The sequence below is a fragment of the Passer domesticus genome, chromosome 4 (genome assembly GCF_036417665.1).
Source record: "Passer domesticus isolate bPasDom1 chromosome 4, bPasDom1.hap1, whole genome shotgun sequence".
Taxonomy (NCBI): Eukaryota; Metazoa; Chordata; class Aves; order Passeriformes; family Passeridae; genus Passer; species Passer domesticus.
The window spans coordinates 35,149,253-35,165,714 of record NC_087477.1 but is presented as its reverse complement, the minus strand read 5'-3'; the positions used below and the strand labels follow the sequence as shown (position 1 = coordinate 35,165,714).

Sequence of the window (16,462 nt, the reverse complement as noted above, 5' to 3'; positions counted from 1 at the left end):
ATTAGTAACAACAACAATAATAACAACAATAATAACAACAACAATAATAATAACAATAATTTTATTATTAACAACAATAATAACAATAATTTTATTATTATTAACAACAACAACAATAATAATAATAATAATAATAGTAATAATAATATCTTTCTGCCTTTCGTTTGTGTCCTGGTAATGTGGAATGTGCTTTTCCCTCCATACAACTGCTGTTTAACTCATAAAATATACAGGATAAAGTCTTGTTTGGATCCAAGTGTGGCATGCAGAGCAATCTAGCTGCAGTGCTGTTAATTAGACTACAGCTATTTTGCATATCAAATATATCTGTTCAAATTTCAGCAGGAGCTGGTGTAATTTAGATACAAAGACTGTAAAGACATGTGGAGGCCTTTGTGTGTAAAGATACCAGTTAAATGTAAACCACTGTGCTTTGATACCAACTACACGAGGTTTGATCAGCAAAGGGGGCTGGGGAGCACCAGCAGCTCCCAGTGGAGATGAAGTTGCTTGGATCCTCACTGAGGGGGAAGCAGCTCCTCTCCTTTCCTCCCCAGGACTTTGCTCAGGGCGCTGGGCTCAGGTTTCTCAGATCTGAGCAGTCTGGCAAAAGGACCTAAGAGATGAGCTAGTGATTTTTTTTTTTTTAATTAATTTTCTACTTATGTTCCTCTCTTTACTTTGCACACAGCCTTTGCTGTAATAGAAAGAAAACTGCCTTTCCAGCACACTACCAAGTCCAGCCTTGGAAGCATCACTTAGTGGGCCCTTGCACAAAGCCCCTGCTGCAGCTGCGTGGCAAACGCTTGCTGTTTACTTAAGCATTAACCATGAGAAGTTTTATTTCTCATTTGCTATTTCCCTGCCAGGTTTTCAAGTGCAGAGACAAAGGATCTGGGGACTACACTGTTTTTAAACCTGCAAAAACTCGGAGGAGGAAAACATATCCACGATTCCAGGTGCACACTTCAGTAGAGCAACATTAAGGGGGAAGGTTTTTCTTACTCACTTGCTTTTCAATTTCTTTAATTTTTCCAAATAGTTTAATTAGTTCAGGTGATTTAATTAACAATTACACTGCTTGGGTTTGCTGTGAAAAGGTTGGACTGAATCAAGGTTTGGCCTTCTTTTTGCATCACACTAACAACATAAGAATGGTTAAGCAGCAGGGAACTAAGAGCAGTAAGTTCATGGAAAATGAAGCCCGGAATCAGAGTTTGGTCACCAGAGCTGCTGGCTTTGGCTGCCTTCACATTGCAAGGGAGAAGACAACGTGTAGTTAAAAAAAAAAAAAAAAAAAAAAAAAAAAACCAGGATTTTCAGGTATAGGCAAGGAATGCTTGAAGGTTTTGGTCTGGTGGGTTGGGTTTTTTGGGGTGTTTTTTTTTTGGGGGGGGGGGTTGTTTTGGGGGGTGTTTGTTTTGGGGTTTTTTTTGTTATTTTGTTTGGTTTTGGTTGGTTGGTTGGTTGGTTTGGTTTGGTTTTTTTGGTGGTTTTTTTTTTTTTTTTCTTTTTAATGTTGCATTCACTTCAGAAGGCCTCATCGTAGGGCTCAGTGACCAGCGCCGGCTGCCCGCCGGGGCGAGCAGGAGCAGCCCGGCTGGAATCCCGGCTGGAATCCTGACTGGAATCCTGGCTGAATCCCGGCTGGAATCCCGGCTGAATCCCGGCTGAATGCTGGTGCCACCTGCTGAGGGCCGGGGAAGCGGCAGGGATCATCCTGCGCGCAGGATCTCCCTGCGAGCTGCCGTGAGGAGCCGGGAGCATCCCCTGCAGCTCGGCAGCCGCGGTGTGTCACCGCCCGGGGTGCTCGCTGTCCCCTCTTCCCTCGCCTGGCAGCACAGGGACAGGGGGAACAACGCAGGCTCAGGCTCTGGGGTGGCTGGAAAGGCAGCGAGGCCTGGGCACTTCTGGTTATTCCCAACTTCCACCAGAGTTCGGGAGTGCTCCAGCACCGCTGGTATTTATTTACAAGGGCTGTTCTCGACCATGTGGGTATTTTGTGGTTTTGTTTCCCGAGGATCGGCTGAAGGCCGATGGGATGCCGCTCCCACAGAGCCCTCCTCACCCAGCAGTGAAGAGGGGGAAGTCACCCACACCCGACAGCGAGAGCAGAGCCACGAACTCCTGAAACATTAAATGAAAACTGGCGCCTGGAGAGAGGGAGATCCCCGTGTGGTGCCTCTGGTAAGGGACATCGGCGCTGCTGACCTGTGCTGTGCCCTCCCCACAGCCTGGCCAGGGCGTGTGCGTGAGAGCTGGGCTGAGGAGAGCAGCCCAGGCAGTGCTGGGACAAGGGATATGTGCTGGGAGCGCGTGGGGAGGGGTCGGAATAGGGAAAATGAGAGCGTTCCAAGAGTGGGGAAAGGAGGGAAAGGAGCTGCTCAAGCTTCTGGAAGATCAGGCTTTGCTAATATATCTCACAGTTTGGTGTGTTGGCTTCTCAGACCGGCACCATCCTCCCCTCTTGCTTGCCTAAACCGAGCATGGCTAAATTCCTGCAGCTGCAAACATGTGGTTATTGCTTAAGCTCCTTTTCCTCTTGACCTCTGTTTATCTCCTCTCTGAAAGTTTACTGGTATATCCACACATTACAGAATTTTGTTTGTTTGTTCTTAGGAATTATCATCCAGACAATTTGGGATGTACCAGGAAGCAGGGAGTGGCATTGCTTTTATTTTTCTGACAGTTGTCATGATGGGTGGTGGCAGCACAGTTTCCATCCACTGTGTGAATAGGTTAGTTATTTGAATGTGACGTGACCTTCAGATTAGGTAATCATGGGCTGCTGCTTTATCAGATCCTCCAAGAAAAAAGATTACTTCCTTCAAAACCAAATTAGAATTCATTCTTTTTTTCCCAAGGAAACTTCATACTTTGGGGTCTAATAGGGAGATGGGGTTTTTTTTACCCAAATTGACCAAAATTCTTCTCTTTTATATATGAAGGAAGCAGAGTAAAATATGACCTTGACATTTCTTAAAGATTCTCTGTGCATGTGATGCTGTGCAAGACAGTGGTTCCTGGGATCCTGGAGCTTTAGATAATGTAGGCACAGGCTTGTACTTCATTTGATTTTTAATCCACTGGGCAGTATTACACAAGGAAAATATTTATTCCACAAAATAACCAAAGACCTGCTATTATTCAGGGATTATTGCAATTCATTCATATGCAAAGAAAATATTCCAATAGTTGCTGTTCAGTGTTTTTTGGAACAACAGTCTGAAGTCTGTTTAGGTTGTGTGCCTAAGCCTTCTCCCTTCTGTACTGAACATTTTGGTGTAAGATTTGTCAAAAAATAAGAGCTTAGCCAGTTTGTCTGAACACTGAAGTCCCTTGCACATGGGGTTCAAACTGTGGCAGGGTTTTCTTCGGGGAATATATGTTATCTGCTGCCAAATATTGTATTTACATCAGGAAGTGAGATTTCCGCCACTGGAAATGTGCATTGCCAAGTACAGCATTCCTAAGTAAATATGGAAGCACAGATCATTGTTTGTGGTCCACCTATTCACCCATCTGAACCTCTGTACCCTGATGTCCCAAAGCAAAAGGGAGTTTCAAAAGTACACAAGACCACTTTTCTCCTCATTTGACTTAGGCCCTGACCAGGCTTCTTGTGAAATCAGTGGGTGGAGATGCTACCCCTCTGTGGCAGGAACCCCTTCCAGAAACTTCATTCCTGATTTGGAAGTGGGATGCAATTTAGCACCGGTCTCAGGGTGACTGCATGAGAGGCAATTTTCACATTATCCTAACTAATTCCACCAATTTGAGGCAAGTCACCTGAAAATTCCCACTGTCATAGTTTTTTGGTCTGAAATGTTATGAAAGATGAACCATGACAAAATGACTTGCAATTTTTACATACATCAGTGTGTCTATGTAGCGTGAAAGCCTTATTAATATAAGATTATTAATTTGATAGAACCTGAAACAGAGGAGTGCTTAACTGACTTAGCACTCAACTCAGTTCTTGCCCTGGAAGAAGCTCCCACTAGCTTTGCTTGAGTAAAGAAGGAGAAAGAAAAAAAGGAAAAAGGCTGTGCAAGGTAACACACCTCTAGTTAAACAAATAGCTTCACTGATTGTGAAGCTATGTCCGGTCTGAGACTATTTATTCTAGATTTATTCAGGCATTGTCCACCTGCCTCAATTGCCATAAACATTTCCCTTTAAATACGGAAGGAACTTAGCCTAAAGAAGCTTATTAATTATATGCAGGGTAATGATTACACCTGTGTGGGTGCTGTGGGATGCATTTGCTTTATTGATTCAGATGGACTTGTTCCTGGTTATACCTGCCAAGGAGTCCTGTGTTAAAATCTGGTAAAAAGAAGGAGACTTTTTTATATTAAGATGGTTTCTCCTTGCTGTTCTGGCCCGTGAGAGCAGTGGGCATTGAGCATGGTGCAGGGCAATGTCAGAACCACTCCTGCTACTACCATCCAGCCCTAAGTGAAGGAAACTGTGTTACTGCCAGGTTTGCTTGCTTTTCCCACTGTGATATGCACACAGCACAGCTCAACTGCTCTAAAAGGTCTGGGACATTATTTCAGTTTCTATCAGTGCCTCACAATTGCTAGCTAACGTCATTTGTTTGTTTGAGGAGATAGAGCATTGTGGCTGCTATGGTGTTTATATCCTTTTCAGGGATGTTGCAGAATGTCTTTAAACAAAAAGCATTGATGTTTTGTTTTTTAATTTGCCTGAAGAATTTATTTCTTGTACGTTTAAACCTTGTGCTCACCAGTGCTGCTCTTGCATCCACTTACTCATGTGTTTCTGCAAAAAGTGGTTTTCATCCTGTGCCTATTTTAACATGCTTAAATAGCCATGTTTCTATTATATATTTATTGCACCTAAACACATATGTACATAAATATATAAAGCTACTAATGCCCTTCTCCTTTAGGGGCTGTTACAGTTGGCTTTTCAGTAGACATTTAATACATTTTAAAGGTCCAATTAACCAGTTTTTTGACAGTCTGGAACTCCACAATGCAGTTATGCCACACTTTCTGTGCAAAGGTTTGTGAGCCTAGCCATTGCTGCATTGTGTGACTTGTTAAGTGTAGTTGAGTGTGGTGGGACCCAGGGAGGCTGCATTTTGATCATTACATTTAATAGTGTCTGCTTGCTTTTTTTTTTTTTTTTGGTGGAACTCAGATATATGCAGTCGCTTCTGCTATACATCATGTACCACTGTAGTCTGAGCTTTGGCCAAACATGTTTAAATCTCCAGTCTGTGCTTAATGACAGGATGAAGAATGGTGTTTTTCTGTCTCTCCTAGGAGGAAAGCATATCAAAGATATTACTCGTGGTGGCAGCGTGCTTACTATAGACACTATCTTAGAAACGACTTGAGATAATTATTAACTGTGATTTATACTTGTATGACTGGAAAGAAAGAAAATCAATTAGTGCTGGCCATTATATAGCCTTGAGCTAGTAATATATAGGCAACAGATCCTGTCTGTTCTTTGGGGATTGCCAATTATCTAGTTTAGACAATACTAATACTATTAGTATTTGGAACACAATTCTGTTAAGAAAATTCCTTCAGGACAGCTCGGCACCTCTGACTTTGGAATTGGAAGGGTTGCAACAAGAAAAGTGAATGAAAAAGAATGAAGCCTAATCAGCATTTTAAATTTTTTTAATTGCCTTTGAAACTGAAAAGAATTACAGTATTTTGTATTTAAACATTAGTTTAATTAAAAATAAATTAACATTATTACAATGATGCGCATCCTCTCTACATGTGTTATAACATCCTGGACCACTTGCAATGAGAAAAGACATGGATTTGAACATGATATCTAAAGTGTGACTCACAACTTGCACCTGTAGGGATAGACAGTGTTGCTACTGGCTGGTTGAACAAGTTTTCCGAGGCTGGTTGTGTCAGTCTGGCAGAAGAATAGAGCAAGGCATTCCTTCCCATGAGAGAGGAGTTTCAGCACGTGAAGTTGTGCAGTGCAGTAGGGTCTGTGTGCCCCCTCCAACAGCTCCAGCAGTATTGTCTTAAACCCTGCTGCTCTGCTGGATCCCAGATGGGCAGCAAGCCACTTGTGAGTCTTAGCAGTGGCTCCAATGTCCTGTTGCTGCTGTAAAATCCAGGGGTAAATGGCTCTTCCTTGTGTCCTACCCTCCTGTTCAGGCCAGGGCTGTAGCTGCTCTTTAACTTTCACAGCCATGAAAACACCCTCTCATGTATCGCTAATTCAGGATGCAGGATATTGATTTGGAGGAAAATATGAGGATATGATGCTTGTCAGTTTTGTGTGATCTGAAATCCACAGAATTACAGAGGACCAGAGGCACCAATCATGTATCCTGGCTTAGCAGTTCCTATCTTACTGACAACATCATTCCTGAGACCTCTGTTTGCAGAACATTATGCCTTTTTTTTTTTTCGCATTCACACTTTGCTCTGTCTAAAGAACCTTGAAGAGGTGCAGAGAGAAAAATCACTTTATCAGTTTTGTTTTGAAAGCTTTGGAAGGAAAAGCAGAGCAAATTCCTGAGAGCCTGTGGGAATTCAAGGCTAAAGAGCAGAGGGGCCGTGGAGGAAACCTCAGAGTTACGAACTTGTGTCTGATTCAGCTTGCAGGATGAAATGGAAATGATTTTACTGATTTTGCTGGGAGCTGAGCCAAGTCCTTTTACAAGATAGGGTGGCATCATGCCACTGCAAACTCGGCGACAGGACTCTGAAATTGAATGTACAGAACTTTGATAGAGGGAAGAGTTTGGACAAGAACAGGTGATGAAATTCTGTTCAAGAGGGAGGAAAATAGAGCAGCTGAATAATTCTTGCAATGTAAAGAGAGGATGTAGGAACCTAATGAAAGCTCTAGCTTCCGTTAAAATCCGTAGCTGTTTTGCCATGGCTCTTAATAGAGCAGGAGTTACAGCCATGAGAAATCAGTTTTTGCCCCTTTCCACATTACTGAGAAAACTCCAATTGCCTTTAAAAAGTGGGGAATTATACTACTCAGTTTGTAGCACATAAATTATGTTTAGTCTATTTGTTTTGTGCAAAAGTTGCTACAAGAAAAGAGTCAAGATATATGAGGAATGACAAGTTGAAACATCAATTCAGTGAAACTGAGAAGCTGCTTTTAGCATTTTTATGTTAAAACTTCCTTTTGAAATAGTCCCACTGATCTTACATGGGTTCTTTGAAGATAAAAAGAAGACTAAGGATGGCCTTTCAACAGGGATTTCCTTCTCAAGTCAATTGGATTTTCACACTGGCAGGTCAGGGAAATGCTTTATAGAGGGAACATAACTTAAATCAAAGCCCACTTACAGCCCCTAGTCCAGTGGAAGTCCTTCCCCAATGTCACTTTCTAATGGAAAAAAAAATTAAAGAAGGTTAGCATTTCTATATAAATTTTCTATGGTTGACTGCAGTGGTACATGTAATTACTGCTATTAGTCTGACCAGTAATAAAAACACACTGCTAGTTAGAGCTTACTGTACAAAAAGCTTGATAAAAGTTATTCCCGCCACCTTGAAAGGCTCTTGACCTTCTTTGTGGAGGTTATCCTATAAAAATCAGGGAATTCCAAAACCACAGGTCAAAACACAATTTAATTCCCTGCACACAGCTGGACTATCCAGCAGCCATTCAGCTGAGACATGAGGATCCTGGTGTGTTTCGTGGTCATGAAATAGGCAAACATAACCTTGTCTGGTTTGTGGGGTGTTTTTTAAGAAGTATTGGGGTACAGTTGGAGAAATCAGTTTATTCCAGGCCCTTTCCAGGACCCTTTGGAACACCATGTCCTTTATACCCCCGCAGACATCACAAACTCATGTAAGCCATACCACACATTTGACATCCCCTGGAATAAATTACTTATATTTTTAATTTTGGTTTGAAGAAAAAATCAGGACTCAAGAGCTAATACTTGTACATAGTAACACCCTACCAGATATCTCTGATCTCACTGAAATAGCCGGGTCTCTGTGGGAGGGTTTTACTGTGTTTATCTGAATCTGAAGTGCAGCAAAGAGATGCCTTGGAGAAATCCTGCATGACAGCTGAGGGAAGAAAACACCTTCACATTTATTTAAAATTTATGTGTCTCTTATTGTACAACTTGCTTTTGTGGGAGATAGTCTGAGCTGGTGATCAATTCCCTTGTTTCCCAGGCACACAGGATGGAGAGGTCAGTCAGGCCACAAAAGCAAGACAAGGCTGCAAGCATGCTTGCCTGCTGCAGGGTTCACTGAAGGGGACTGCAGGGTACCCCTGGAAGTGAGAATTGTTCCTCAGAGAGCCCAGTGAGTCACCTGGAGACACTGGGGGTGTTTGTGGGACAGTGCTGGTGCTGCCACTGCTCCCCAAGTGAGGAGTTGATGGGTCTGTCTTGCACTGGGCATGACTTGGTGCAGCACCACACTGGTTACTGTGCAGACTTGTCCAGTGAAACAGTAGCTGGGGATGGAAGGAAGGAAATCAATGAATCACCAGGAATCTGTGCACAGCCCTTCCTGCTTTCTTTTCATTAGAGACATTTCGTTAAGCCTTTGAATAATGATAGAGCTGAAAATGCATGAGATCCTGTTAATTACTGTGGGGCTATGCTTTAAGCAAGTCATAGGTGGGATATTTTCATAATTGTCATAATGTTTGCTCTTACAGCTTCCTTTGCTGCAATACTGAATTACTCTTCAATCACAACCAAATCAGACAAATTAGGAAAGAGCAAATCCAATTCTGCATTTCTGTTACTGCAGATATCTACCGCTAAACAGTTCTTATCAGTTTACTAACTTTATTTTACCAGCAAGAATGGTGAAAATAAAGCCAGGATTTGGCCATTCCTGAATTAATGATCTGAGTCTTGCACACATGGCAATGCTCCAAGTGGAAGCCCTTGAAAACTGGTCTGCAAAGTTTCTTGACATTGTACTTGAGCACAAGTGTGCACTAAAATCCTTGAAGCAACTGTGCCTGGGTGAGCTCTTGAAAGTACAGCTTCAACAAGGCACTGCAATTGTTCACTCAGTTTTATCCCCATGGGCAGGGACACCTTCCACTAGACCAGGTTGCTCAAATCTCCATCCAGCCTGGCCTTAAACCTCTCCCAGGGATGGGGAATCCACAACATTTTTGGGGAAACTGTTCTAGTGTCTCACCACCCTCACAGTAAAGAACTTCTTCCTAATATAAAATCGAAACCTACCCTCTTTTATTTTAAAGCGATCCCACCATGTCCTATCCATCCTTATTTAGTTTTTTGCCCTTTTTCAGAGCGTTAGCAGTTCTAGAAGATAAACCCAAAGTCATTCCTGTAAAAGGATCTCCTGCAAAAATGTTTTCTCCTTTTATCCGGGAAATATTTAAAGGTGTAAACTCATCAAATTCACATGGCTTGCCTTTCTGATTTTTGCTTTCTCAGTCCTGTCAGTAAACATTTGCCACCTTGCTCTACTCACTGATTAAGGTGGCTACAGTTTTAAGAAAGCTTCTTATTCATGCTATTTTTAGTGCCTCTTTGGATTAATTCCCTACTTGTATATTACCAGTCAACACTATAATCTTACAGTCTGCGTTGCAGTCCTGCAGAGAATGACTTTTGTGAATTCATCTTACACTAAATTCAATTAAGGAGTTCAGAAAGATTTTTGCTCTATGTAAAATTATTCAAATATACTCACTAAAAAAATTCCAGACAGAAATTGTGTAGTATGTGCACTCTGAGCACATCAGAGACAAAACCTGCCCTGGTCTGTAAGGAATAAATTAAGACAAATCAGTGCAAGGTGTTCTGAGGATAACCAAAAGAATATAAAAAGGCTGCACTAATTAAAATAAAAATCAGTTTCTAAAAGGGGTTAGTAAAATGGTTACAGCTTTGTGTATAGGCGAGACATGACAAAATAAGAGCGTAATTGAATTTTTATTTGAAAAGAGGACTTTCTAGGAATAGAGCAATACATTTGGTTTTGATTTGTGCCTCTGGTTTGGCTCTGGCTTCTGCTTAAGTTTAGCCTTGGTTTTGATTTCAAGTGTGCTCTGGAATTATGCTTTTTGTGTTCTGGAGGGTTTTGAAAAGGAATACATAACATCTTTAAAAGTAGCCAATCAAATTGCTTATTTTGAGGGGTTTTTTTCTTGCAATTCCTTGCAGAGCATCCTGTTACCAGTTGCACAGCAGAGGCAAATATACTTCTTCAGCAGAAAAAGGCAGGTCACTTCAGTGTAGGAGGTCCCTGGGACCTCAGGGGTCCCTTGTCTTGCAGAAGGTGGGAATGGCGCCGCTGCACGGGCTGGAGCTGCGTGAGAGCCTGTGTAGCCCTGGCAGGCAGACAAGCCATGAGCGCCTTTTGCACAGATAATGAGAGGAAAGGGAGGAAGCAACTGGGGCAAACACAGCAAGACCTGAGAGCACTTCACAAGAAGCCAGAAGGAGGAAGGGAAGCAAGGCTGTGGCGCCAGAGTTGTTCTGGTGCTCAGTGTTCCCCCACAGGCCCTGCCATCATTCCTTTCGTCCACCTACAGAATATTATGGCAGTGGTGACATTTGGGGTTCTGTCTAAAGTGGAAGTAGAAAATTAGAGCCCTTCTGATTTTGTGTCTGACCTGAAAGTAAAACTCTAATAGTAACTAAAAATCCCGGTGCTCTTATTTTAGAAGCTGAAATTAGGTTCAAAACCTGACATTTAGGTGCCTAAACGAGCTACTTTCCCAGAACCTGCTGGGCAATTACCAGTAGCAAAGATCAAGCTACTAATCCTAGTGGCTAAGAAGGATTTAGGAGCCTAACATTAGACACTCATTTTTGGAGCGTGCTGACACTGAGTTTTAGCTCATTCCTGATTTATGTATTTTTATTTCTGTGAAGTTTTGGGGTTTTTTTCCAAAATACAAGAAACTCTTTTTAATGTCTTGTGTTTATAGATAGTGTTGGCAATACATTTGCCCAAACCTATCCCAAAGACCATCACTGAATATTACAGGATTTCAGATTTACTGACTGAAGTCTGCCAGCAGTTCTCTCTTCTTTGCAGACCAAAGAAATGCATTTGGCAAAAAGTGAAAACTGCATTAAACTGCAGGAGAATGTTAGCAGTAAAGTAGCCCCAGCTTTTGCACATCTGATATAATTCTCCTTAGTAACTTCTGTAGGAATATCAGCCAGCTGCAGAAATGTGAACTCTATCTTCATTTTTTCTATCCTTGCCAATTATTTATCATATTTTCATGACCTCCAAGAGGATAATTTGGCTAGCGAGACTTTAGCTGTGTCAGTCTGCCAGGCAGTCATATGGCCAGAACCCACTCCAGCTGAGTGTGAACTGTATTGCCTGTTGTATAAACATGGAAAAATATTGCTTATTTTCAATGAAGGTGCAAAGGGGAGAAGAATGTACAGAGGTGCAACAGAGTGGGGGAAAGCCAACAGAAGTAGCATTTGTTACAGGGAAATGGAAAGCATGTCAAAACGGTTGAAAACTGTGAAACAAAATGTTAGAAGTCTTGCAAAATTCAAAGTAAGAAAAAAGAGGTGTTCAGCCAAGCTTTTAGCTCCATGTTGCTATGGGAGGTATAGAAACCAGGAGAACTGGCCACCTTAGAGTGCTTTGTTTATGACAGGTGTGCAAGGGGGTATATTTGGTTGCATCTAGACACTCAGGTATCTGCAGGTCACATTAGCAAGGTCACATGTGGCTATGAGAGAGCTGACTCCTGCACAAGGAGCAGCTGGGTTGCAGGAGGGCAATATCAGGTGCTTTGTTGAGGTATAGATCACATCTGCCTCACCTTTCCAAGTGAATGGGATGTATGATTCTCGTTCCATGCCCGGATACTTAGAGTTGCATATGCTTGCTTGTTTTCATGCCCAGTGAATGTCACAGGCTAATGGCTCATCGAGTTCACAAAAACCTCAGCCCTAGATCTGATTTGATAGAAAATTCCTGTTGTTATAGAAAATTCCTGTTGTTGTTGGTATTGTTTCGAACTTGCATGTTCCATTCTGTCACATAAACTGGGCTAATGCCCAATGGAAATAAAGATTATCCCTATTCCATATAATCCCCACCCTGAGTGAGGCCAACTTAGTAATGTGCATGGGAAAGCAATATGAGACTGGAGTGGGATTCTGGAGATTTGCAGAAAATAGAAATACAGGACTGCTATTTGCATGCCACTGTTCCTTCTTCAGGGCCTGTTTCTATGAACACTTGAATGTGTAATTTTCAGCATTAAGATGTCAAGCTGAATTTAATAGGAATAATGATTACACACTCAAAATATGGATTTGTTAACCTGTCATTGAAGTAAATATAGAATAGGCATGAGAAGATTTTTCCAAAGTAATCACTCCTATTGCTGCTCACCAAAATTGTTGAAAGGATGGTTCTGGATTTTTTAATTGATTTCACTGGGAGTACAGTCAGACTAGTCTGGAAGGATCTGATAATTCTTCCCAGTAACTTTATCTAGAGAGCAGATCTGGCCTGGCTCAAGCACAGACCTGGTCTGGTTGGGCACCAGGAAACATTACTTCCAGTTAAATTCCTCAGCAAATACTGCTATTTATTCCCCAAAACATGCATTGAAAGCATATATATCACCAGCTGTGAAGATGATAAAATATTTAAGGAATTCTTTATCAAACAGATCTTTTAGCAAAACATAGAAAAACTCACTAAATTTTAAGCTTTATAAATAGTATTCCATCAGCTCTAGTGTTTGAAAGATTTGTGAAAAAAAATCCATTTTAGAAGAGGGAATAAAATAAAAATATGGCCTGAAAGAAGCATATTTCTAATGCAATTGCAAAAGTTGTTAGCAACCAGCAATCTAGCCTGGATGAAGACACCTCCCAGACACTGTTATTCTTGAAGAATTTGTGACTCTTCCTGTTGTTTTATGGTGGGTGGCTCAGTGACTCACCCCAGGGCCTCCCAGCCAAACAACAGGATCCCAGGGAAATGAAAGTACCTCTAACACCAGTTGCTACCAAGAGACTGAAGTGCAGGAGCTCTCCTTTCCCCTTCCCCCTCCAAAAGAACCCAAACAAACAAAAGGAAGGTATGATTGCTATAAAGATGTACTCAATGAAAGTAAGGAAACCACAGAGCAGGGGCTGGCTGTGGCCGCAGTGAGGTGTTGCTCCTCTTGCCCCTTGCTCATTGGTGTTCTGCTGGAGCAGCTCTAATGTCTAGATATTACTTCTATAACACATGTACTTTTCAATGCTTTTTTTGCTTTCAGGTACTGAGCTGATCCAGTCCCAGCTGCAATCTGATCCAAGTATCAGGTTATATAGTGGTTATAAAGTGATTTCCAGCAGCTATCAGCTAGGTTGAAACAGTCTCTTCTCATAAAGCTCTGTTGTGCAGTGAGGATGACAGAAAATGGTTATACCAATTAAATGAAATAAAAATCTTAGGTTTCCTCAAAGAGTACTGAACAAGTGCCAGTACTTTACAGTTCTCCTAATGCAGATGAAGGTACTCTGCAAAAGTGAACTTTCTGTCAGTACAGTAATACTCCTGCAGAGGAGGAGTTTTGTGCAGTCATTATGTCCATTTCAGTAAATGTGACAATACAGGATGTCATGTCACAGATCTGGGCTGTTTCTACCCATCTTTTCCTAGCACGTGGATTTGACAGGCCATGTTGAAGGGCAGTCAAAGGTGGACTTTGCACTACATCTTGTTGCTGTGATGGACTAACCCCCAGGATCCCCAGCTACGGTCTGCACATGCAGGCAGAAAATGGCTCTGCATATCTGTGGGTGATGACAGAAGTTAGATAAGTAGTGGGTTAAAAAATTGATAAATTATACATTTTCCAGACTGAGATTCTACCTCAAGACTCTGAGAATAGCAAGGGCTCTGCAGAAATACAAGTCAGATTTCTGCTTCAAACCATGGTGCATTATCTCAGATAGACACTTGACCTGCTTTTACATGCTCCCAGTGATGGCAATTCTCCATCTTCAGCCAAACAATTCAGACAGCAGAAAGTCAGATGAAAACAATATGCTGTGCTTTTATTGAGTGCTTACTTCCTTCATTAACATGATGAGGGTACTCAGCCTGAAATGATGGTTGTGTGAATAGCACTGTTGCGGCCTTGACATTGTTCCTCCTTTCTTTGCCCATCCCTCAAGGAACAAAAATAACTGGTCTGCAGAAGTACTTGTTGTCCACCTGCTACTCCCAGCACTGAACAAAAATGAAAGCTAAGTATTAACTTCAGTGTCCAAAGTGCTGAACTTCTGAGTGTAATTCCTGTTTCACCAGAAGTCACTGGGGTTTTGCATTCTAGATGAGCCATAGGAATTAACAGTCTCCTAATCTAATCCAGCTGTAAAGGAAAATAAATTATCTTAACCTGCTGGAGCCTAACTTGTAGGTTGTATGTGGTCCTGTTCTTCATGGAGAGATGTAGGCGAGAAACAATTTCTAAAAACTGTTCTTTGCCTAACCATCTTCTCATGGTACCCCAAACTAATTTGTATAGGTCTTGACTATAAATCAGCACTTTTGAATGTTAAATTGAGGGAGGGTGTTGTTGCTGCAAAGACCCATGATGTTAATGTCCCTGAGCACAGTTTTAGAACTCCAAATATCTGCCAGTGTATACCATAAAGTTCATTTTAAAAGGTGATTGGCATAATATATAGTGGTTTATTAAAAGCTTTTTGTTACTACAGGCAGTTTTCATTGCTACTGGACAGCCTGAAGTGCACTATGTGGAAGCACAGCATGCTGGTAATTCATTTTTTTCTATTGTTTGGTGTAGGGTTTTTTCCCTTAAAAAAGTTGTAGTCTTATCCCAGATGTCTGGAACAAAAGTTTAGACTAGTGTAAGCACAGATGAATGGCAGTCAGTGCATTCCTGATGACAAGCTGCCCAGCAGTATAAGAGATTTCCAAGAGCATGGAAGTGTGAAATATTTTTTGTGTGTTTTCCAGCTATTTGTGGATGATCTAAAATACCTGCTTCTAGCCGGTGCCCAAGATGCTTTTATTTTCAGTTGGCTACTTACTGCCTAACTCTTAAATGCTGTGGAAAGCATTTATTCCCATCTGAATTGCTGAATGAATTGGAAACTAGAAATGCAGAGAACAGGAAAATGTTTGATATCTGTGAAGGGGCAGATATGCAGTCTTCTAGGAAGCTGGAATGCTGGGGGTATATTTTGGCACAGGGATTTTACCTACTTTTCTTGGCAGTGTTATTTCCTTATCAGACCAGGCATGCATTGTATTTTGCATGTGTCAAAAAGTGCTTGCCAGCAGGACTCATTCTGATAGCGACAACAGGAAGTCTGAAATACACCAAAGGAATGAAGGCTTGGGAAGCCAGACGCAGAGGAGCAGCACTAATAGCTGTTCTGGATAAGGAGGTTAAGCCACAAAGAGTTCAAGCCTATCAATGCTGGAAGTTTGTTGCAGGAGATTGTAGGTAGCTGCAAACAAACCAAAAAAATTGCACAAGGAAAAATGCCAAGCAGAGAAGAGCTGTCTTTGTTTGAGAGGCTCTGTTAAAAAAAATGTCTGATAGATATTGCCTTGGAGTATAACTTAGTCTCAGATTCATGACATGTGAATTCTGGCTTTTTGCTCTAAGTTCCAGAAGAAGCTGTTCATTATGAAACATCTCTTTACCTCACTTTCTTGATGGAAGAGATGCAGGAAATGAGCATTCTGGCCCAGCTGTTCCTGCATACTCTCTATCTGCCCAACATTAAATTCTGTGCAGCTGCCAAATCTCCTGTAACTCTCCCTTTTCCAGTCCCATGATCTGCAGCTCAGAAGCTCCCAGGGTCTTATAAGTAGCTCAAGCCCTCCAAATCTCACCACATTTATGAACAGGAACAAAACTGAGCAATGAGGAATCTGGACATGTTTTTATCAGTGACTCCTTTAATGAGTGGATGAAAATTTAGGTTTATAATACATGCTGGGATACTAGCACAGTAATAGTGTTGGCTGCTAGGAAAGCTATAAATGCTTGTATTTAAGTACAATAGGCTCTTTATAATCAGATATTTTATAATGTTCTAAGATGTTTCTGATGCTAGTGGCCTAAAAACAAAGCTGACACTGTTAGAAACTGTAGCTTAGACAGACCAGTGCACAGAGAATCCTCTCACAAGACTGACAAGAAATCTGATACATTTTTCCATTGCTTGTGCAGAGGAAACCAAATGGAAAAGAGAAACCACAGAAAGTCAGCTCAGCAGCTTAATGTCTAGCAATATTTTGCACAGTAAAAATGACAAGTAGAATTGGAACAGAAAACACATCTTGCTTTTCAGTTCTGGGGTCCACTGCAGTCTCATACCACTGCCTGTTTTTTAACCAGGCTCAAGAAGAATGAGCTCATTACAGTTTACCACAGTAAAGATGAGCTATCTCTCTGGATAGATAGCAGTTGGATTTATCCATCCTTTTGGAAAATTAAGGCATGG

At 41.5% G+C, this 16,462-nt stretch overlaps 1 protein-coding gene across 1 annotated transcript in view; it reads left to right on the top strand.

The window, feature by feature from the left end:
- The first annotated feature begins 1,674 nt into the window (after positions 1–1,674).
- Positions 1,675–16,462, top strand: part of EMCN (endomucin) — a 72,932-nt gene continuing 58,144 nt past the window's right edge. Inside the window, exons 1-2 of the mRNA XM_064419264.1 lie at positions 1,675–1,960; positions 2,107–2,187. Coding sequence (XP_064275334.1) covers positions 1,675–1,960; positions 2,107–2,187 — 367 coding nt within the window. The remainder of the gene's footprint in view (positions 1,961–2,106; positions 2,188–16,462) is intronic.